At 48.4% G+C, this 14,863-nt stretch overlaps 1 protein-coding gene across 1 annotated transcript; it reads right to left on the reverse strand.

Annotated features, from left to right (window-relative positions):
- Window positions 1–253: 253 nt before the first annotated feature.
- SLC66A3 (solute carrier family 66 member 3) lies at window positions 254–13,225 on the reverse strand. Its single transcript, XM_081068699.1, has 7 exons — window positions 12,883–13,225; window positions 10,559–10,641; window positions 10,416–10,485; window positions 8,839–8,896; window positions 5,423–5,543; window positions 3,424–3,465; window positions 254–1,690 (listed from the first exon to the last, which is right to left on the reverse strand). The coding sequence occupies exons 1-7, from the start codon at window positions 13,023–13,025 to the stop codon at window positions 1,599–1,601; spliced, it is 609 nt and encodes a 202-aa protein (XP_080924825.1). The 5' UTR covers window positions 13,026–13,225; the 3' UTR covers window positions 254–1,598.
- Window positions 13,226–14,863: the final 1,638 nt, after the last annotated feature.

Genomic DNA, 14,863 nt, shown 5'->3' on the forward strand with positions numbered 1-14,863 from the left:
AAATAGTGTGCTGACAGGTGGTTTTCTAGAAAGCATTACTTCGGCAATCTGGATTCTTTGCAAGGATACTTACTGGCTATCTGATTTGGGACAGGTTATTCACTCCGAGCCTCAGTGTTTTCATCTGTAAAATGAAGTTTGTTTAGTTACAGGATTGTTGTGGGATTAAATATGGTAATGTATGTAGAATACCTGGAATAACTCAAATATTTGTTCCCTTCCCTCCCAAAGAAAAACACAGAACTCTTTAAGATAGTGTATTCTTAAAGGAGTTGCTTTAATCAATGACAAAGTACTAATAAAAAAAGTATATTTAAATAAAGTGTTGGACTAAAAATCACATAGTTGTATTTACACTGATAGTTAGATTGTAACTGCATATGAGAAAAGATTTACTTGGATTTTTAAAAAATGACCACTGTGATTTTAAAAACAACAGAATGAATGATATATTATTTATGTTTAGATAGATGCTGGTCCCAAGCAGTTCTGAAAGAATTAACCAGTTTGTATTTTAAAAACTGCACTTTACATAACTTAAAACTAATCACATTAAAACAGTGTTAAGACACAGCAAGCAGAGTTCAAGATATTCAAGTTTATTTACATAGGAATTAAAATATTCTCTAATAAACATCCTTTACTTACTGCATATGCCAAAATAATGCCATTCAATTATAAGGGGGAAGAGAGTTTTTAAATGTTGGAGTTTATAAACTTTTATCTGAAGGTGCACTGTCTGGTAATCTTATGTTTAGAACATGATAGTATAATGAGACTAAAATCCGTAAGAACTTGGCAGAACTCAGCAATACCCTTTACTACATATGTTTTCAATGCACAAAACAGTCCAAGTCAGCTGTATTTGAACCTAATTCTAATAACGGTAGTTGTATAGATGTGGCCCTTATAAAAATGGCAGCCTTGTGCTTGAATCAGAACATTCACTGGGATGACTCGTCACCCAGATGCATCCAGTAGTACGTTTTGCTAGGAGTTACTTAAAGGCACAGTGTGAAGCTAACCGACTACTTTGGTATAGGAACTCAGGCCAGTTACATTTGTCTTGCTCTGATGTACTTGTATAACCTAAGGAGGTTCTGATACAATGAGGCCATCCTGTTACTTCTGTGTTGCAATTAAACAGTCCCAGAAAGTGAACTGAGTAATTTATTACAATTCTACCTGCCACTTGGAGCAAAATTCCCCTCCATGTTCATTTGTGCCGTGGAAAGCATTTATTTCTTAAAAGATTCTGAAAGCTGAAAAAAACTATCTCTAGTTGGCTTGTCGGAGAGAACTTCATGAGGACTTGGAGGGTGACAGCGACCTCAAAATGGGCGTGGACAAACTCCACCAATCCCCAGCCTTCTCAGCCCTAACTTAACCTAACGAAGGGGGTGGAGAAAGGGGGAGGGAAACCATTTTTAAACAAGTTTAAGTGGCTCTTTCAAGTCTCAAATACCTTTGGCTTCAAAGTTCTGAAATGTTTGGATAAATTGATAAAAGACCTTGATTTAACAACGAGCTTTCCTTTGGTTCAGTGATTCGAAATCCATCTATCCATCATTGTACATCCATCATGTAGAGTACGTCCATCATTCACCCTTGAAAATGGTCTTCCGGTAGCGAAGTACTGTAGCTGTTACCCAGATATTTAAAGCCAGCATGATCACAAAACGTATAAGAACTGAAATCAGTTAAAAGGAAAGAAAAAAATACATATTAAAAAATACTGTTTTCACATTGTAAAACAATCACCTCCTGCTCTAAGTAGGCTAAATAAAGTTTCACACCCCAAAACTGAAACTTAGAACTATGGATCATGAGAACTTTTGAACAACTTTGGTTCCAAATATTTCTGGAAAAATGATCTTCCTACCATGACTACCACTGGCCACTTGGCCTGACTTTATCTTAAATGTTTAATTTGGAGGAATCTGGCTCTAGCTGACAAGGAATATTATAACTTTTTAAAATCCCTTTACTCATTTTTAAGTCGCACGTAGTGAGTGGTGTCTCAGAACATTCCAAAGGTGGTACAATGCGTTCTGAAAAACTGGCGCAAACGTCAAAGCCTATTTTATATTGAGGTAACCATAAAAAAAAGTAATGACTTGAGCAACACTCCTGGTAAATAAGGTTTATGAGATTTAATGTATCTTCCTGGTTGTAAAACACTTGTAAGATATTAGCTAAACTGTTGTTGAAACGTTGTCTCCAGATATACTGATCACTTTCGGGAACAGCTTAGACACAAATCACAATTAGAACATTCTCAATTTGTTAAACTTACTTTTCAATAAGTAGGTTTGTTTTGTTGTTTAATTATGCTTTGACTCTCCTTTCCTTTCCATGCAGAGAATTCAAGTTCTGTGGAGAAGACTCAAGCCATCTCCTTTCTCTTTCCCCACTTGAACCAAGTTTATGCTTTGACCAGAACACTTTTAATCCTCCCCTCAGAGCTGACAGAGTCAGCTACCACCTCCAAACTACCACCTCCGGGAAGGGACGTTCTGCAGCAATATTTCTCAAATAATAATTAGCTCATGTAAAGGGTCTCTGGGCCAGGGACATAGTTTGTGTTCATAGATGGCACCACCCCATCTGTTTTAATCATTTTCCAAAAACTTTTTATATGATCGATTTGGGAGTTGAAAACTCAGCCTAAGGAATTCCTACATTCTTTTTGGGTTAACCCAAGTATTTTATTTTCTCCTCCATCACAGTATCCCTTTGTAAAAAACAACAAGGACACGGAGCCAAATGACGATGTCACTTCGCAGCTTTCAAAAGCATGGCACTGTTGTGGGCAATTCTGTGAAGTTCCAGGCCATGCGGCCTCAGCACCTGCCCTCCCGTCCTCAGACTCACTCCCCACGCGCTCACTCCAGGTCTGGTATTCTCCGAGGCCAAGCCTTGCATCCTCTTTGCTCACGACCTTCACACATGCTGTTCCTTGTAACAGTCTTCCCCACCTTCTCCAGATCTGTCTTCTTTAAACTCATCTTCCCAGCTCCCTCCACTTAGGCCAGGTGCCCATTAGGTGGCTCATCCCATCCTCTTTCAAAACACATTTCACAGAATTTTTCAATAGTTAATTGTGTGGTTATTTCACTGTCCATTTCCCCTGGTTTCACAGTATTTTTCAATAGTTAATTGTGTGATTACTTCACTGTCCATTTCCACTGCTGGAGTGGAAGCCGCACGAAGACAGGAATTGACCCTTGTGCGTACTCTCTGGCATCTACAAAAGTAGGTGCTTAATCCCACAAATGGTGACAGATGAAGACCTGGGCCTCTTAACTTTATAGTCCAATGGAGTCCAGTTGATGCGTTAAACCCCAGGACAATTTACAAATGAAGGAGGCACAAGTGGCACAAAATTTAAAAAGGAAGTGGGCAGAAAAAGATTTTGCTTACTTGTAAGATCATTGGTAGTCATTAAAGTTGTTACTATTCTTGCTGTAAAAGAAAATTTTCGGCAATAAATATCAACTCAGACATTTTGGTATTTAGCTAACGTAAATACAGGAATATATGCTAACGATTCTTGAAAGATTTTGTTAGTTAGGAATACTAAATAGTACCGTATTTCATAAAACATATCAAAGCCAGCCATGCTTCCTAGCCGAGTGGTTTTGAAGTTGGTCATAAGAGCAGAAGCCATTCCTGGAAGGGAATTCAGTGCTGCCCAGGGAAACCTGAGCCCCCCCCCTTGCCCCCCCGCCACTGTGTGCCAACCCCCACCCTTCCCCCCCACCCCAAAGCAACTTCTGAAAATCTCATGTACATATTGAGCTTCTGGTTAGGTTACCACTACCCAAAAACAATGTTTTTAAATCACTGAACTCTACCCCCCCCCATTATTTTATAAAAAAAGGAGATCGAGGCCCAGAAAAGGGTATGATTTTCCTAAGGATCTAGTTAAAACTTGAATTCATTTTTTCTGGTATGGCACTTCACTAAGTAAACACTTAGGAAATTGCAGTGACAGTTTAAACTGACACATGTGACTTGAGACTTAGAGAACACCACTACCTACAAGGGGTATCTTTCCTAACCCAAAACCAACCCATACAAAGCTCTCCCTCTGCCTAATAAGCTTTGCGCTTAGCATATATTGACACAGTAGATTTCTGGTCTTAGCTTCTAACTAAACAAAGCCCCTGAAAGGCAGAGACCAAATCTTATCAAATGTTTTGTTACCAATTTTGATAACCCAAGGATTTACACACAGGTGCCTTGTAAATGGTTGTTGATTACATCAGCAATTTAAATGGGGGGGTGGTTTAAAGAGATGGAGTGATTCCATCTATTAGGAAGATGGGCCAACTAAGGATTTTCAAGCAAACTCTTAACAAGACTTTTAATAAATGCTACACGCTAGTTCCTGCTCCAAGGTGAACTGGGCAACAGTGACCAAAGGCAATTAGGGTCGGTGCTAAAAGGCACATTTCATTCCTTTCTAAGTCAGTGCTGAAGCTGTTAGCCTATCAACCAAAGGGAAGCTGGGTTTAAAACCAGTTCATTTTCCCCCCATAAAATCAGTCCTCCATTTGTCATGTATTCAACAAATATTTAAGTACTTATTAAGCAGAATGCCACACAAAATAGATTGAAATGCAATACACGGTCTCCAGTTACAAGTTCCCAAGATCTCCTTTAAAAAACGTAATAAGCAACATTTAAAGATTAAAATACCTGAAGATAAAATTAGGGAGCTAAGAAGTAACATCTAATTAGCAGTTCCAGAAGTTAGAGTATATACATACTCCTACCAGCAACCCCAGATGGAGAAATGGCCCTTAAGATAAAGAAACATGAACGAATACAATTTAACATATTTAAAACTAGTAAATCTAATGTGACAGCTCTGAAATTTTAAAGTGTTTCCACCTAAATATAACATATATGTATTTTAGGTAATTCCTGCAAGAATCCAAATGAAAGGTGGAAATTCTAAAGTTGAGACCAAACTATGACTAGAAAAAGCCCACTGGTGCAAATAATATTCATTCTGAAAAGCCAATGTTTGATTTGCATCTCTTTAATCTGTTATAGCATAAAGATTCAAATTTTTAAAACAAGTTAGTGGATTCAATATAATCATCCTCGCGATGTTTTTCAAAGAACAAGAGAGGACTGTTATTAATATTAGACCAGATTTGCGATGAAAGGTGTGCTTTCACTTTTTCTGGCAGCTGGAGTATGTATGGCTCTTGCAGAAAAAGGAGAGTCGTCTGCATTCAGTCAGCCTTGTAAATATGGACACACTAGGCAGTTCTATCTGAATAGCTATTTGGAAAGGATTAAAGCTGGGGGGGGGGGCTCTGACACTTGGACACCGAGTTAATGCACTCTCCTGGGTAGGCACTGGGTGCCCGCAAAGATCACCCCAGCATTAGAGTTTTGTTCTTACCCGCACAGGTGTAGGAAGCGAGGCTCCAAGTGAGAGCGCTCACGGCGCCCGAGTCCCTGGTCTTCCACAGGTACTGGAGCTGAGCGAACTTACTGGCCGCACTGATGAAAGTACATAAATTCTGTGTGCAGATAAAACACAAAAGGTAGGCGTCCCTTAAGTAAGAAAGCAGAAGAGCACCAGGTACTTACTGAAAGCGCTTTTGATGCCCAATTTTCAAGTCAAGTAACAACCAATTTGTACAAGGGCAAAACCCATGTTTAGTGGAAAAAATGCAACAGTGAGACGTGTGTTTATAACCCACCAGCTCCACTGTTCAGTGAGTAGCTAAAGGGCCTGCAGGTAGTTTGAAGTTGACAGTAAGAAAGTCACTGCTTGGCCACAAAGACCTATTTACCCCCACCTGCCAATAAAAAAAAGAGAGATGTAGAGTTTATTGTGTTTTAGAGCCTGGGGAAAACCACGCTGCTTTGAACTGACATGCTTGTAAACTCAAAGCAGCAAGCTGAGGCACGTGGGCTCAGAGTTCCTGGCTCCTGTAAGGAGTCCCCGCATGTGGTGATGACCCAGACCCTTGGTGCCCCTGCCAGGAAAGAGGTCACCCCTTGGCCAGCCACGGCGCACAGCAGGCCCCACCTGAGCAGCGGCCAGCCCTGCCATCTTCCAGCCTCTCCCTCAGCTGAAACACCCACGTCAGCTGGCAGGTTGAGTAGAGACCCCAGGGAGGCCAGGGGGAAGGTGGGTGCCAGGCAGGCAGAAAGGGAGGAGCTGAGAAGTGTTCAGATTCTGGATCGATTCTGAAGGTAACGCTGACAGGATTTGCTGAGGAACTGGCTGTGGGATGTGAGAAAATGTCCAGAGTGGTTCCAAGCTCCAGGGTTTCTGGCTGTTAACTGAGATAAAGCTGCACAGGGGTGGGTTTGCGGGAAGACAGGGCAGGGCTGGCGGCCATGTGCCGCGGGAGATGCCCGTGTGGAATGTCGTCAGCAGAGTGTGCTGGAGCCTCTCACTGAAGAAGTTGGGAGATGAGGAACCGGCAGCGACACGGGAGGACCAGATGAAGGGACACCAGGCGGTGAGGTGTCCCAGACGGACGCCGAGTGAACAGAGTGATTCATGGAGGAATCTTCTCTACGGTGTCAAATGCTACAGAGGTGCTAAGATGAGGAAAGAGAACGGCCACTGACTGGCTTTAGCGAGAAAGAAGTGGCTGGGGTCCTTGACAGAGCAGCTCGCTTATCTTCTGTCGCCCAGAACGCAGCGCCATGAGGGGCGCACTTGTCCTGTGCTCTGCTGGGTCCCCAGCACCTGGAACAGTGCTGCCACATGGCTGTCACTCAGTGAGTGCTTGCTGAATGACTAAACCCCTAACAACAAAGCAACTTGGCAAACGGAATGACAGAGGTGAACACAGGGTAACAGGGGAGGGGAGAAGGGGCGAGCTGGACAAGCAAGTGCCTGTGGTCAGGCCTGTGGTCAGGCCTGTGGTCGGCTCCAAGACGGGTCACACTGGGAGCTGGGCACAGCTGGCTCGGGTGACTGACCCCGAGCTGGAGACCTGCGAGGAGGTGGCTCTGGTGCCGTCTGGGCGATCTGAGCAGACTGAGGAGGGATGGAGAGGATGACCAGACAGGAACAGGGTCAGCATGGGCGGCAGGAGTCAGGGCGGGTGGAGGGTGGGCAAAGCAGGAAGTGAGCACACGCTCCGTCCACGCATGTCAGGGCACAGGGCCACGTTTCGGCAGACTATGCTAACTTTGCCTGCTAGATACGCCACCAGATTCGTCCTCCTGGTAAAAGCCATCGTCGGAATCATGAGGGCGTTCCTTTGGGGGCATAACCAAGGCCGCTCAGCTGTAGAGGGCTAGGTTTTCCTGAGACCCACCGTGGAACAGGACTGGGGAGGACAGGGTGCTTAGACCGCTGGGGAGATCACTTTTAAGCACTGTAATCCCATCCTTCTGTGAATAAACTATGAGTGTGTGAATTACCAACTTAACCATGAAAGCAGTTTAGGGCTTCTGTGGAAAGGATTTCTCGGTCTGCACTGGTACTTGCTTTTGAAAGCGACAGGACCATAAACCTTCCGTAACTTGGGTTTTTCACAAATTCAAGCAGCACCGTTCCCTGTGGGGTCCTTGGGGTTTCCGCCCTGTGTGAGCTCTGAAGCTCTTTCTCCTCACTGTGGCCTTAGGACCCTCAAGCCAGCACCTTGTCCCCAAGGTCCCAGTGCCGGCCATGCAATAGGCACCAGAAAACACTTGGGGACAGCAATAGTCTTTGCTGGGTGAGGGGAGAAGAAAACTCCATTCTATGAACTATTAGAACATCAGTGTGTGGTTTGAACAGAGCATTCACTGAGAAGGGCACCAAAGAAACAAAACCACTGCAGCCTTTGACCTCTGGACCTGGTTCTTGCAGAGCCTGTGTCTCCGTCATCTGGGAATGACGTCCTTGGGCGTCAAAGCTCCTGCTGCTGTCAGCCTCATCACACCAAACTGCCAGAGCTGCACAGACTCAACCAGCAGGAGCAGCTACTGAGATCCTAGGGATGTTTTTGTAGGGTGGCCCAATGTACCAAATAAAAATATAGGGCACCCAGTCAAATCTGAATTTCAGATCCACAACAAATCATTTTTTGCATAAGTATGTCCTGTGCAATATTTGGAACTCTACTAAATACTTACACTTAAATACTTAGTTTAATACTTATACTCAAATATTATTCATTGTTAGTATTGTAACCCTACTTATTTGCTCTCCAAATGTCACACTGTTGAAACGTAACAATGTGAAGACCACTTTCCAAGAAAGGGTCACAGACAAGATTTTGGGGAAGAAGGGGGTGAAATTCCTAAGTTGGATGTGGCAGGCAGTTACTTGTGACCACCAATTAGTCCTCCTCCGTTTCTCATTGGGTGGAAACGTCCACTTCTGTCACCATGGAGAGAAGACCTAGGCTCTAATGCTTCCTGACCCACTATCAGAATCCTATTCTCACAGCATGGGGATTATGGGCTCTTAACCAAGGCAGGAAAAAAAGTACAGGGCTTATGTTTCCCAACATGGACAAAAACGTTTGGGAGAACAAACCTAGAAAAATAATGAGTAGGTAACCAATATGTAATTATTAACCAGACAGGAAGCTCTTTAACTTACACTCAGTTCTTCATTCTACTACCGTTATCTACCTCCCCAATCAGGTTCTCTATGGCCCCCCAAAAAGGAAGTGAAAATAGTTGCCATACATTTAAGTGAGAATGACTTACTATTTGGAGAGCACTGTATTTTCTTCCCATTGTCTTGGTACAGCTGAAAACTGAGCAGGTTAAACACCTGATCTATCAAGTTCTTTGCAGGGCAGTGGCATGGGGAGAAGAATGCCAGACTATCTCACACACTCTTTTCATACTTACCATGGCCAGGTCTATGACCCACTTCTGCAGGGTGAGGAGGAACCAAGACGTCACAAATCTTACCAAGTGCTAAGGAAGTGGCCTGATTGGCAGCGCCAACCCCGCCCTCCCCCTTTCTCCCCTTTCCCTCCCCCCGCCCCGCCAGTGCCCATGGAAATACACCCAGACCACAGAGGTTATACAGATGAGCCAAGTGGGGAATCGGGAGCGGCTCTGCTAGAACTTGTCAGATTTGGAACAGACAAAAACAGTTTCAAGTGAACGCTTGCTAGGAGTCCAAAAGAACAGAAGCAGATTATGCAAGAAAATTACAATTGAACCCTGTGTTCACAAACTGTTCCTAGGGTTGGGAACATTCCAAATGATTTTAATTTCTGGCTTAATTCCCAACCATGTAGACATCTCCAATGCAATGTCGAAAGATAAGCTCTTGATGAGAGAGGTCCAACATTATAAAGTAGGCATATCCTGCAAAATTGGTGTCACACGCAACCTTCCTGACTACCCCTTTCCCACTAACTCCTGTGTAAAAAGGATCTAATGGGGAGAGCAATCCTGGCAGACAGGAGGAATGATATCTGCGTTTTATCAAGCTCAGTGATGTTGCAGGAATAGAGAGCCCAGCTAGAGAAGCAGAAGCCCACACAGGAGAGGAAACGGCCAGGCAGTGAGGGGGGGGCCAGGAGCCTCTGCTGTCACCTTCAACAAGTCTCTTTCCATCTCCCGACCCTGGTTTGCGTATCTGCAACATGGACTTAACATTCCCTGTCCTGTCTACCTCCTCAATGCCTTGTGGCTCATCGTAGGGACCCAACAGGTTGCTGTAATTCTAATTAATAACATTATTGAAATGAAGGGACTGAAACAGACAATGCCCTGTGCTAAAAGCCAGGAGACTAACTCCTAGCAACCTAGTCAGCACCCGGTGAGACCGCTCTGCACCCACACCCTCCAGGCGCTCAGCCCTGACAGCACCCTCCTTCTTCTTCGCACTTCTAAGGAGTGTGAAGTTCAACTAGCGATAAAGTAGTTTTTACGAAGAGCTAAAATGAAAGCCAGGCCGTGGGGACATGTCTGTGTGATGACCAGACCCCACTGAGACTCTCCTAAAGCCTCATGAGCTCACACCCTCCCACAAACAGGCAGTAAGGGAGCAGGCTGACCAAGTGTGTTAGCAACACTGTGTTCAATGCCAGACATTCTCATCACTTCAACTTAAATACTTTGGGGACATTTTCAGGGAAGGAAGAAATGTCTCCCTTTCCCTAGAGAATAAAGACATTTCCCTGGACAATGTCGCTCTTAGCAGGGGTGCTTCTGCCACTCAGCATGCCCAGCAGTAAGGTCTTAATGTGGCCTGTCTGGCCCCTGGGGGGGCACCTTGGTCTCGGAGGGGAGACCACCAAGCAGGAACGCACAAGGACAACTCTGGGCTGTAGAGATATATTCGCTCAATGAAGTCTTGCATTTGGGATTCTTCTTAGTTTAATTGGTAAAGGGCCCTGCTGAATAATACGTACTATTAACAAAAGCAGCACCCTGGTCCCATCCCCGACTCTCCAATGGCGAAAGGATACAGGGCGATGTATGGCACTGCCCGGTACACGTTCCCGTTGAAATGGAACACACAGAGCAGGAGGATGACATCTGCAGGGAAAGGCTTGGAGTGAGAGGGAGGAGGGACCCGCAGGGCCACCCTGGGCACGAAGAGCTCGGTTACCTTGTGCGATGAGAATGGGGTACTCCAGGTAGGTCAGCAGTGGGTACTCATAGTAACACTGGTACCGGAGAAACACCAGGAACCTGGGGGGAGAGAGGGCACACATGAACTGGGGCTGACCCGACACCCAACAAGGGAGGCCGGCCTCACCCGAGAGTACAGGCTTGTCTGCAAAACCTCAGAACTGGTGGCTGGAACCTGCAGAAGTCAAGGAGGAAGGCTGAGAACAAAAAGGATGCAATGTAAGTTGAATCATCTCCACTATTTGGGGAGCATCAGTACTGGCTGGGCTCTGGAGATAATACACACGATCTCTGTCAGGTCCCTTAGGATGGTCACTTACAAACGATTTTTGCAAAGGGCAACCCGCTGGATTAGAAGAGACTGGGGCTTCCAGGCCCAGGTCTGCCTGTCCCCCAAACGGGAAACCTGCCCTGGACACCTGTTCCAGGAAGAGCATAGCAGCTGCCTGGCAGGGAGCACCTCCCTTGGTCGGTCCCCGCACCCTTCCCCTCTCCCCCCCGACCCCCCTCCCAGCTCCGGAGGTCCCCTCAGTGCCCAGTCCTTGCAAGGGCATCATTCTTCGTGACCCCCGTCTGCACTTGCACACTAAGCCCTGCAGAACAACCCTTAGACAGGCCGCCTCCCTCCCAACTTCCAGGCTCTCTGGTCCAGGGAAGCCACATTCCACCACCAGAGGGCTGGTTTTTGCTAAGGCAAACTGTTCAAGTTTTAGGTGACACAGCAGGATGAAGGCCAAGACCTCGCCTCTTACCTCTGGGAGGAGTGGTAGGGTGTGGTGGGCAGACTCCAGACTCTACAGACATGCTGGTCTTCCCTTCACCCTGCACGGGCCAGCCCCGTCTTCTCTGCCCCTCATCCCGTCCCGGCCAACACTGAGGCCACTGCTGGCCAGCCACTTCCAGCCAAACGGGTATCCCCCATCCTCTGGGGCCCGTCTCTACTCTCCAATCCTCGCCATCCAGCCTGGGGGCCCCAATGTTGCAGTCATTCACAAACTCGTGAGGGGTCACACACCCTCTTGTTGGTGAAGCCTTTGGCACCAAGCTTCTCACTGCGTGGGGCCTGGGGCAGGTGCCGGGAAGGTCGAGCTCCTCATTCCTACCACACCCCCAGGTCTCCTCTGACTCCCTCCCTCTCCTGTGGCTTCTTTCTTGCCCCAGATCCCGAGGTCAACAAACTGGGCCCCTTCACCGGAGCGCTTCTGCGGAGGGCCGGCCCTCAGAGCCCCCCAGGAGATAAGTGGGGGGCCTGGGCTGGGGAAGAGCTAAGCAGAGAGGATGAGGGGCTAGACCGCCGGATTGCACGTGCCAGGTTTTCCCACTAATTTGAGTCTTCCCAGCCAAGTTTCATAACTGCGATTGTGTTTAGGTCCAAATATTCAGTCTGGGCACCCACTCCGGATTCTGATGGATGAGCATGCTCTACGAGAGACCCTGGTTCCTCTCTGCCTGAGTCCCACCCACCCTTCAATCACCGAATCCAGCCCCCCTCCTCCGCAGCTTCCAAAAAGCATTCCATTCTCCGAATCCTCCCACCCCACCCGCAAATGTGGAGCTTTTAAAAGCCACAGGTCCTTAAAAATGTTCAACCCCTCATTTTACAGGTGAGGAAACCGAGTTCTGAGACAGGGAGTGATGGTAGGGCGTGGATTCAGGGTGACGTAGTCAAGCACCACTTAAGGAGAGGGATACTGAGCAATGCATCATCCTTAGGCTGGTCCGTCCTTCGGCGAATGTACTGGTGTTTCCGTAAACCTAGCTGGTTCAGCCTACACCTGTAATTGTGTGTGCTGTACTTTCATACGACTGATAGCACGTTTGTTTACACCAGCAGCACCACAAACCCGTAGGGTGTGCTGTGACAGTAAGCGGCTAAGAGGTCACCAGGTGACAGAAATTTCTCAGCTCCATTTGAATCTTACGGGACCCCCATTGTGATATATGCGTCCATTGTTGATCTAAACGTTCTCGCGGCAGGTGACTAGGAGAGCCTCCGGTTGCCAGCGGCCCTGCTCAAAGACCGATGGTTGGTTTTGTCACTAAGAGAGGCGGAAGGAGTAATGATTCAGCTGGGTGTCAGTTATCACATCTGTAAAATGGGCCTGTACCGTCAATTCGTTACCACCATTTGCTGATGGGCAACAAATAAACGGGAAGCGAGTGGCCCGGGGAAGCGCCCTTCCTAGTCACTCTCCGCCCCGCTCCCCCCGCCCCTACTTATTTACGCGGGGGGCTCCCTGGGCTCCCGCAGGCCAGGGGCGAGGGAGGAAGGGCCGCCCCCGCCGCCACCCCGGTCCTTACCCCGCCAGCTCCAGCAGTAAACTCGGGAGGCTGAGGCCCCGCGCGCTGCGCGCCGCCAGCAGGGCGGAGATCTGAGGCAGCTTCAGCGCCGCGCACACGCCCAGGGTGCTCCAGTTGCAAAACCCCAGCAGCTCCGAGGCCATGGCGCCGGCGGCTCGGGGGCTCGAGGCCTCGGGGGAGCTGCTTAGCACTCGCTACGGGGCGCGTACAGACCTTCCGCCTCTCCGGCCCCGAGTCCTGGCCCGGCCCCCGCCCGAGCCCGGGACGCCCAGCCCCGCTCGCCCGCCGTGGTGCTCCCAGCCCGGACCGCTGCTCCGCCCAGATCCCGGCGCGGGCCTCGCCCAGCGTCCGCCCCGCCCACCCGGCTCCGCCCCGCCCACCCGGCTCCGCCCCGCCCACCCGGCTCCGTCCCGCCCGGACTCGCCCCGCCCACCCGGCTCCGCCCCGCCCACCCGGCTCCGTCCCGCCCGGACTCGCCCCGCCCACCCCGGCCCCGCTCCGTGGGGCCCGGCTCCGTGTCGCCCCGCGCGGCCCGCGGCCGCAGGGTCTGGGTCCGCTCTCACCCCGCTTCCCGGGCTGCGCGGCTTATCCCCACGTCCGCCCTCGGCCACCCGTGCCCGCGTGGGCCATACCCGCCGCTGACTCACTTTTCCGTGTTAAGCCGACCCGCGCACGAGTTGGGTGGGCAGAGACCGAACCCCGGAAGGGCAAGCAGACACTCCTCGTGGGGAGATGGGCCATTTTTGTGGGATTTTTCACTCCCTAAAAGTGTTTTTCTTTGTTTTTCTCAGTAAGCATTTCAGAGATGAAAACTTGTAAGGACCTTAACGACCCAGTTTATGCTCGTCCTCGCTTTACGTACAGATGGGAAACAGGCCTGGAGAAGCTGGAGGATTTGCCGCGGTCCTGGGTGGGGGCCAGAACCTCCGGGACGGCTCATTTCCTGCCCTTTTCTGCGGCTGAGAATGAGAACGCCCCTCCCCAACGCCGGGAAGCTTCCCCCCTGCGGGCTGGGGCCTGGAACCCCCCCACACACACACACACTCCCTCCTTTTCCGCCCAAGCCTTGCACTTCAGGATGAACGTTTTTTTTTAAGGAGGTAAAATAGATTTCTATTGATGAAAGAAGGTAGCTTAGACGCGGCACAAATTGAGTGGGTGGGGTGCATTTTACAAGCTCTCAGAATCTCCTGGGTATTAAGTCCAGGCTATGAAGCAGAAAAAGCCACAAAAGGCAATGACAGAAACCACCATTGCTGGTTTTGTCCTCTGAACCTCGGCCAAGCAGTAGAGGCTCCCCTTTCTCCTCCCCATCCTCCCTGGCCTCCAGCCCTCACCTGGCCAACAGCCCCTTGCTCTGGAAGAATCCACAAGGTTTTGAGTACCTCGCCAAGGCTAAAGGAGAACAGGATGTTTAAAAGGAAATCTTTACGAGGAAAACAAAGACGTGTCTGTGTGTGTGTGTGTGTGTGTGTGTGTGTTTAGTCCTTACCTTTTAGAGATGCTGAAATATTTACAGATGAAATATGATGTCTGGAATTTGCCTTAAAATATTGGGGGCTTGGGGGGGAGGGTGGAGATGTAGAGGAAACAAAATTAGCCGTGAGTTGATCATTTTTGAAGTCGGTTATGGTAATGACATGGGAGATTATTACACTGCATGCTCTACTTTTGTATGGGTTTGACATGTTCCATATTAAAAAGTTCAAAAGCGAAGGGGAGGGAGGATGGGCATGAAGGGCTGTTGTCCTCGTTTTAAGGTGAGGTTCTGAGCTCCAGGGCAGCAGGCAACTTGCCTCATGTCGCACAGCCAGCAGCAGCTGCAGTCCGTCTCCATGCCCTGGCGCGATGCCCTTTCTGCTTTGTGCAGGCACACTGCCCTGAAATCTGGTGTCATCAGAGACTCCAGGTGGGCTTCATGACCCCCACTCTGCCACTTAGAAAGTGTGTGGCTTTAGGCAATTCACTCAACTTCTCCGTG

Source organism: Rhinolophus hipposideros (genome assembly GCF_964194185.1).
Source record: "Rhinolophus hipposideros genome assembly, chromosome: 12".
NCBI lineage: Eukaryota > Metazoa > Chordata > Mammalia > Chiroptera > Rhinolophidae > Rhinolophus > Rhinolophus hipposideros.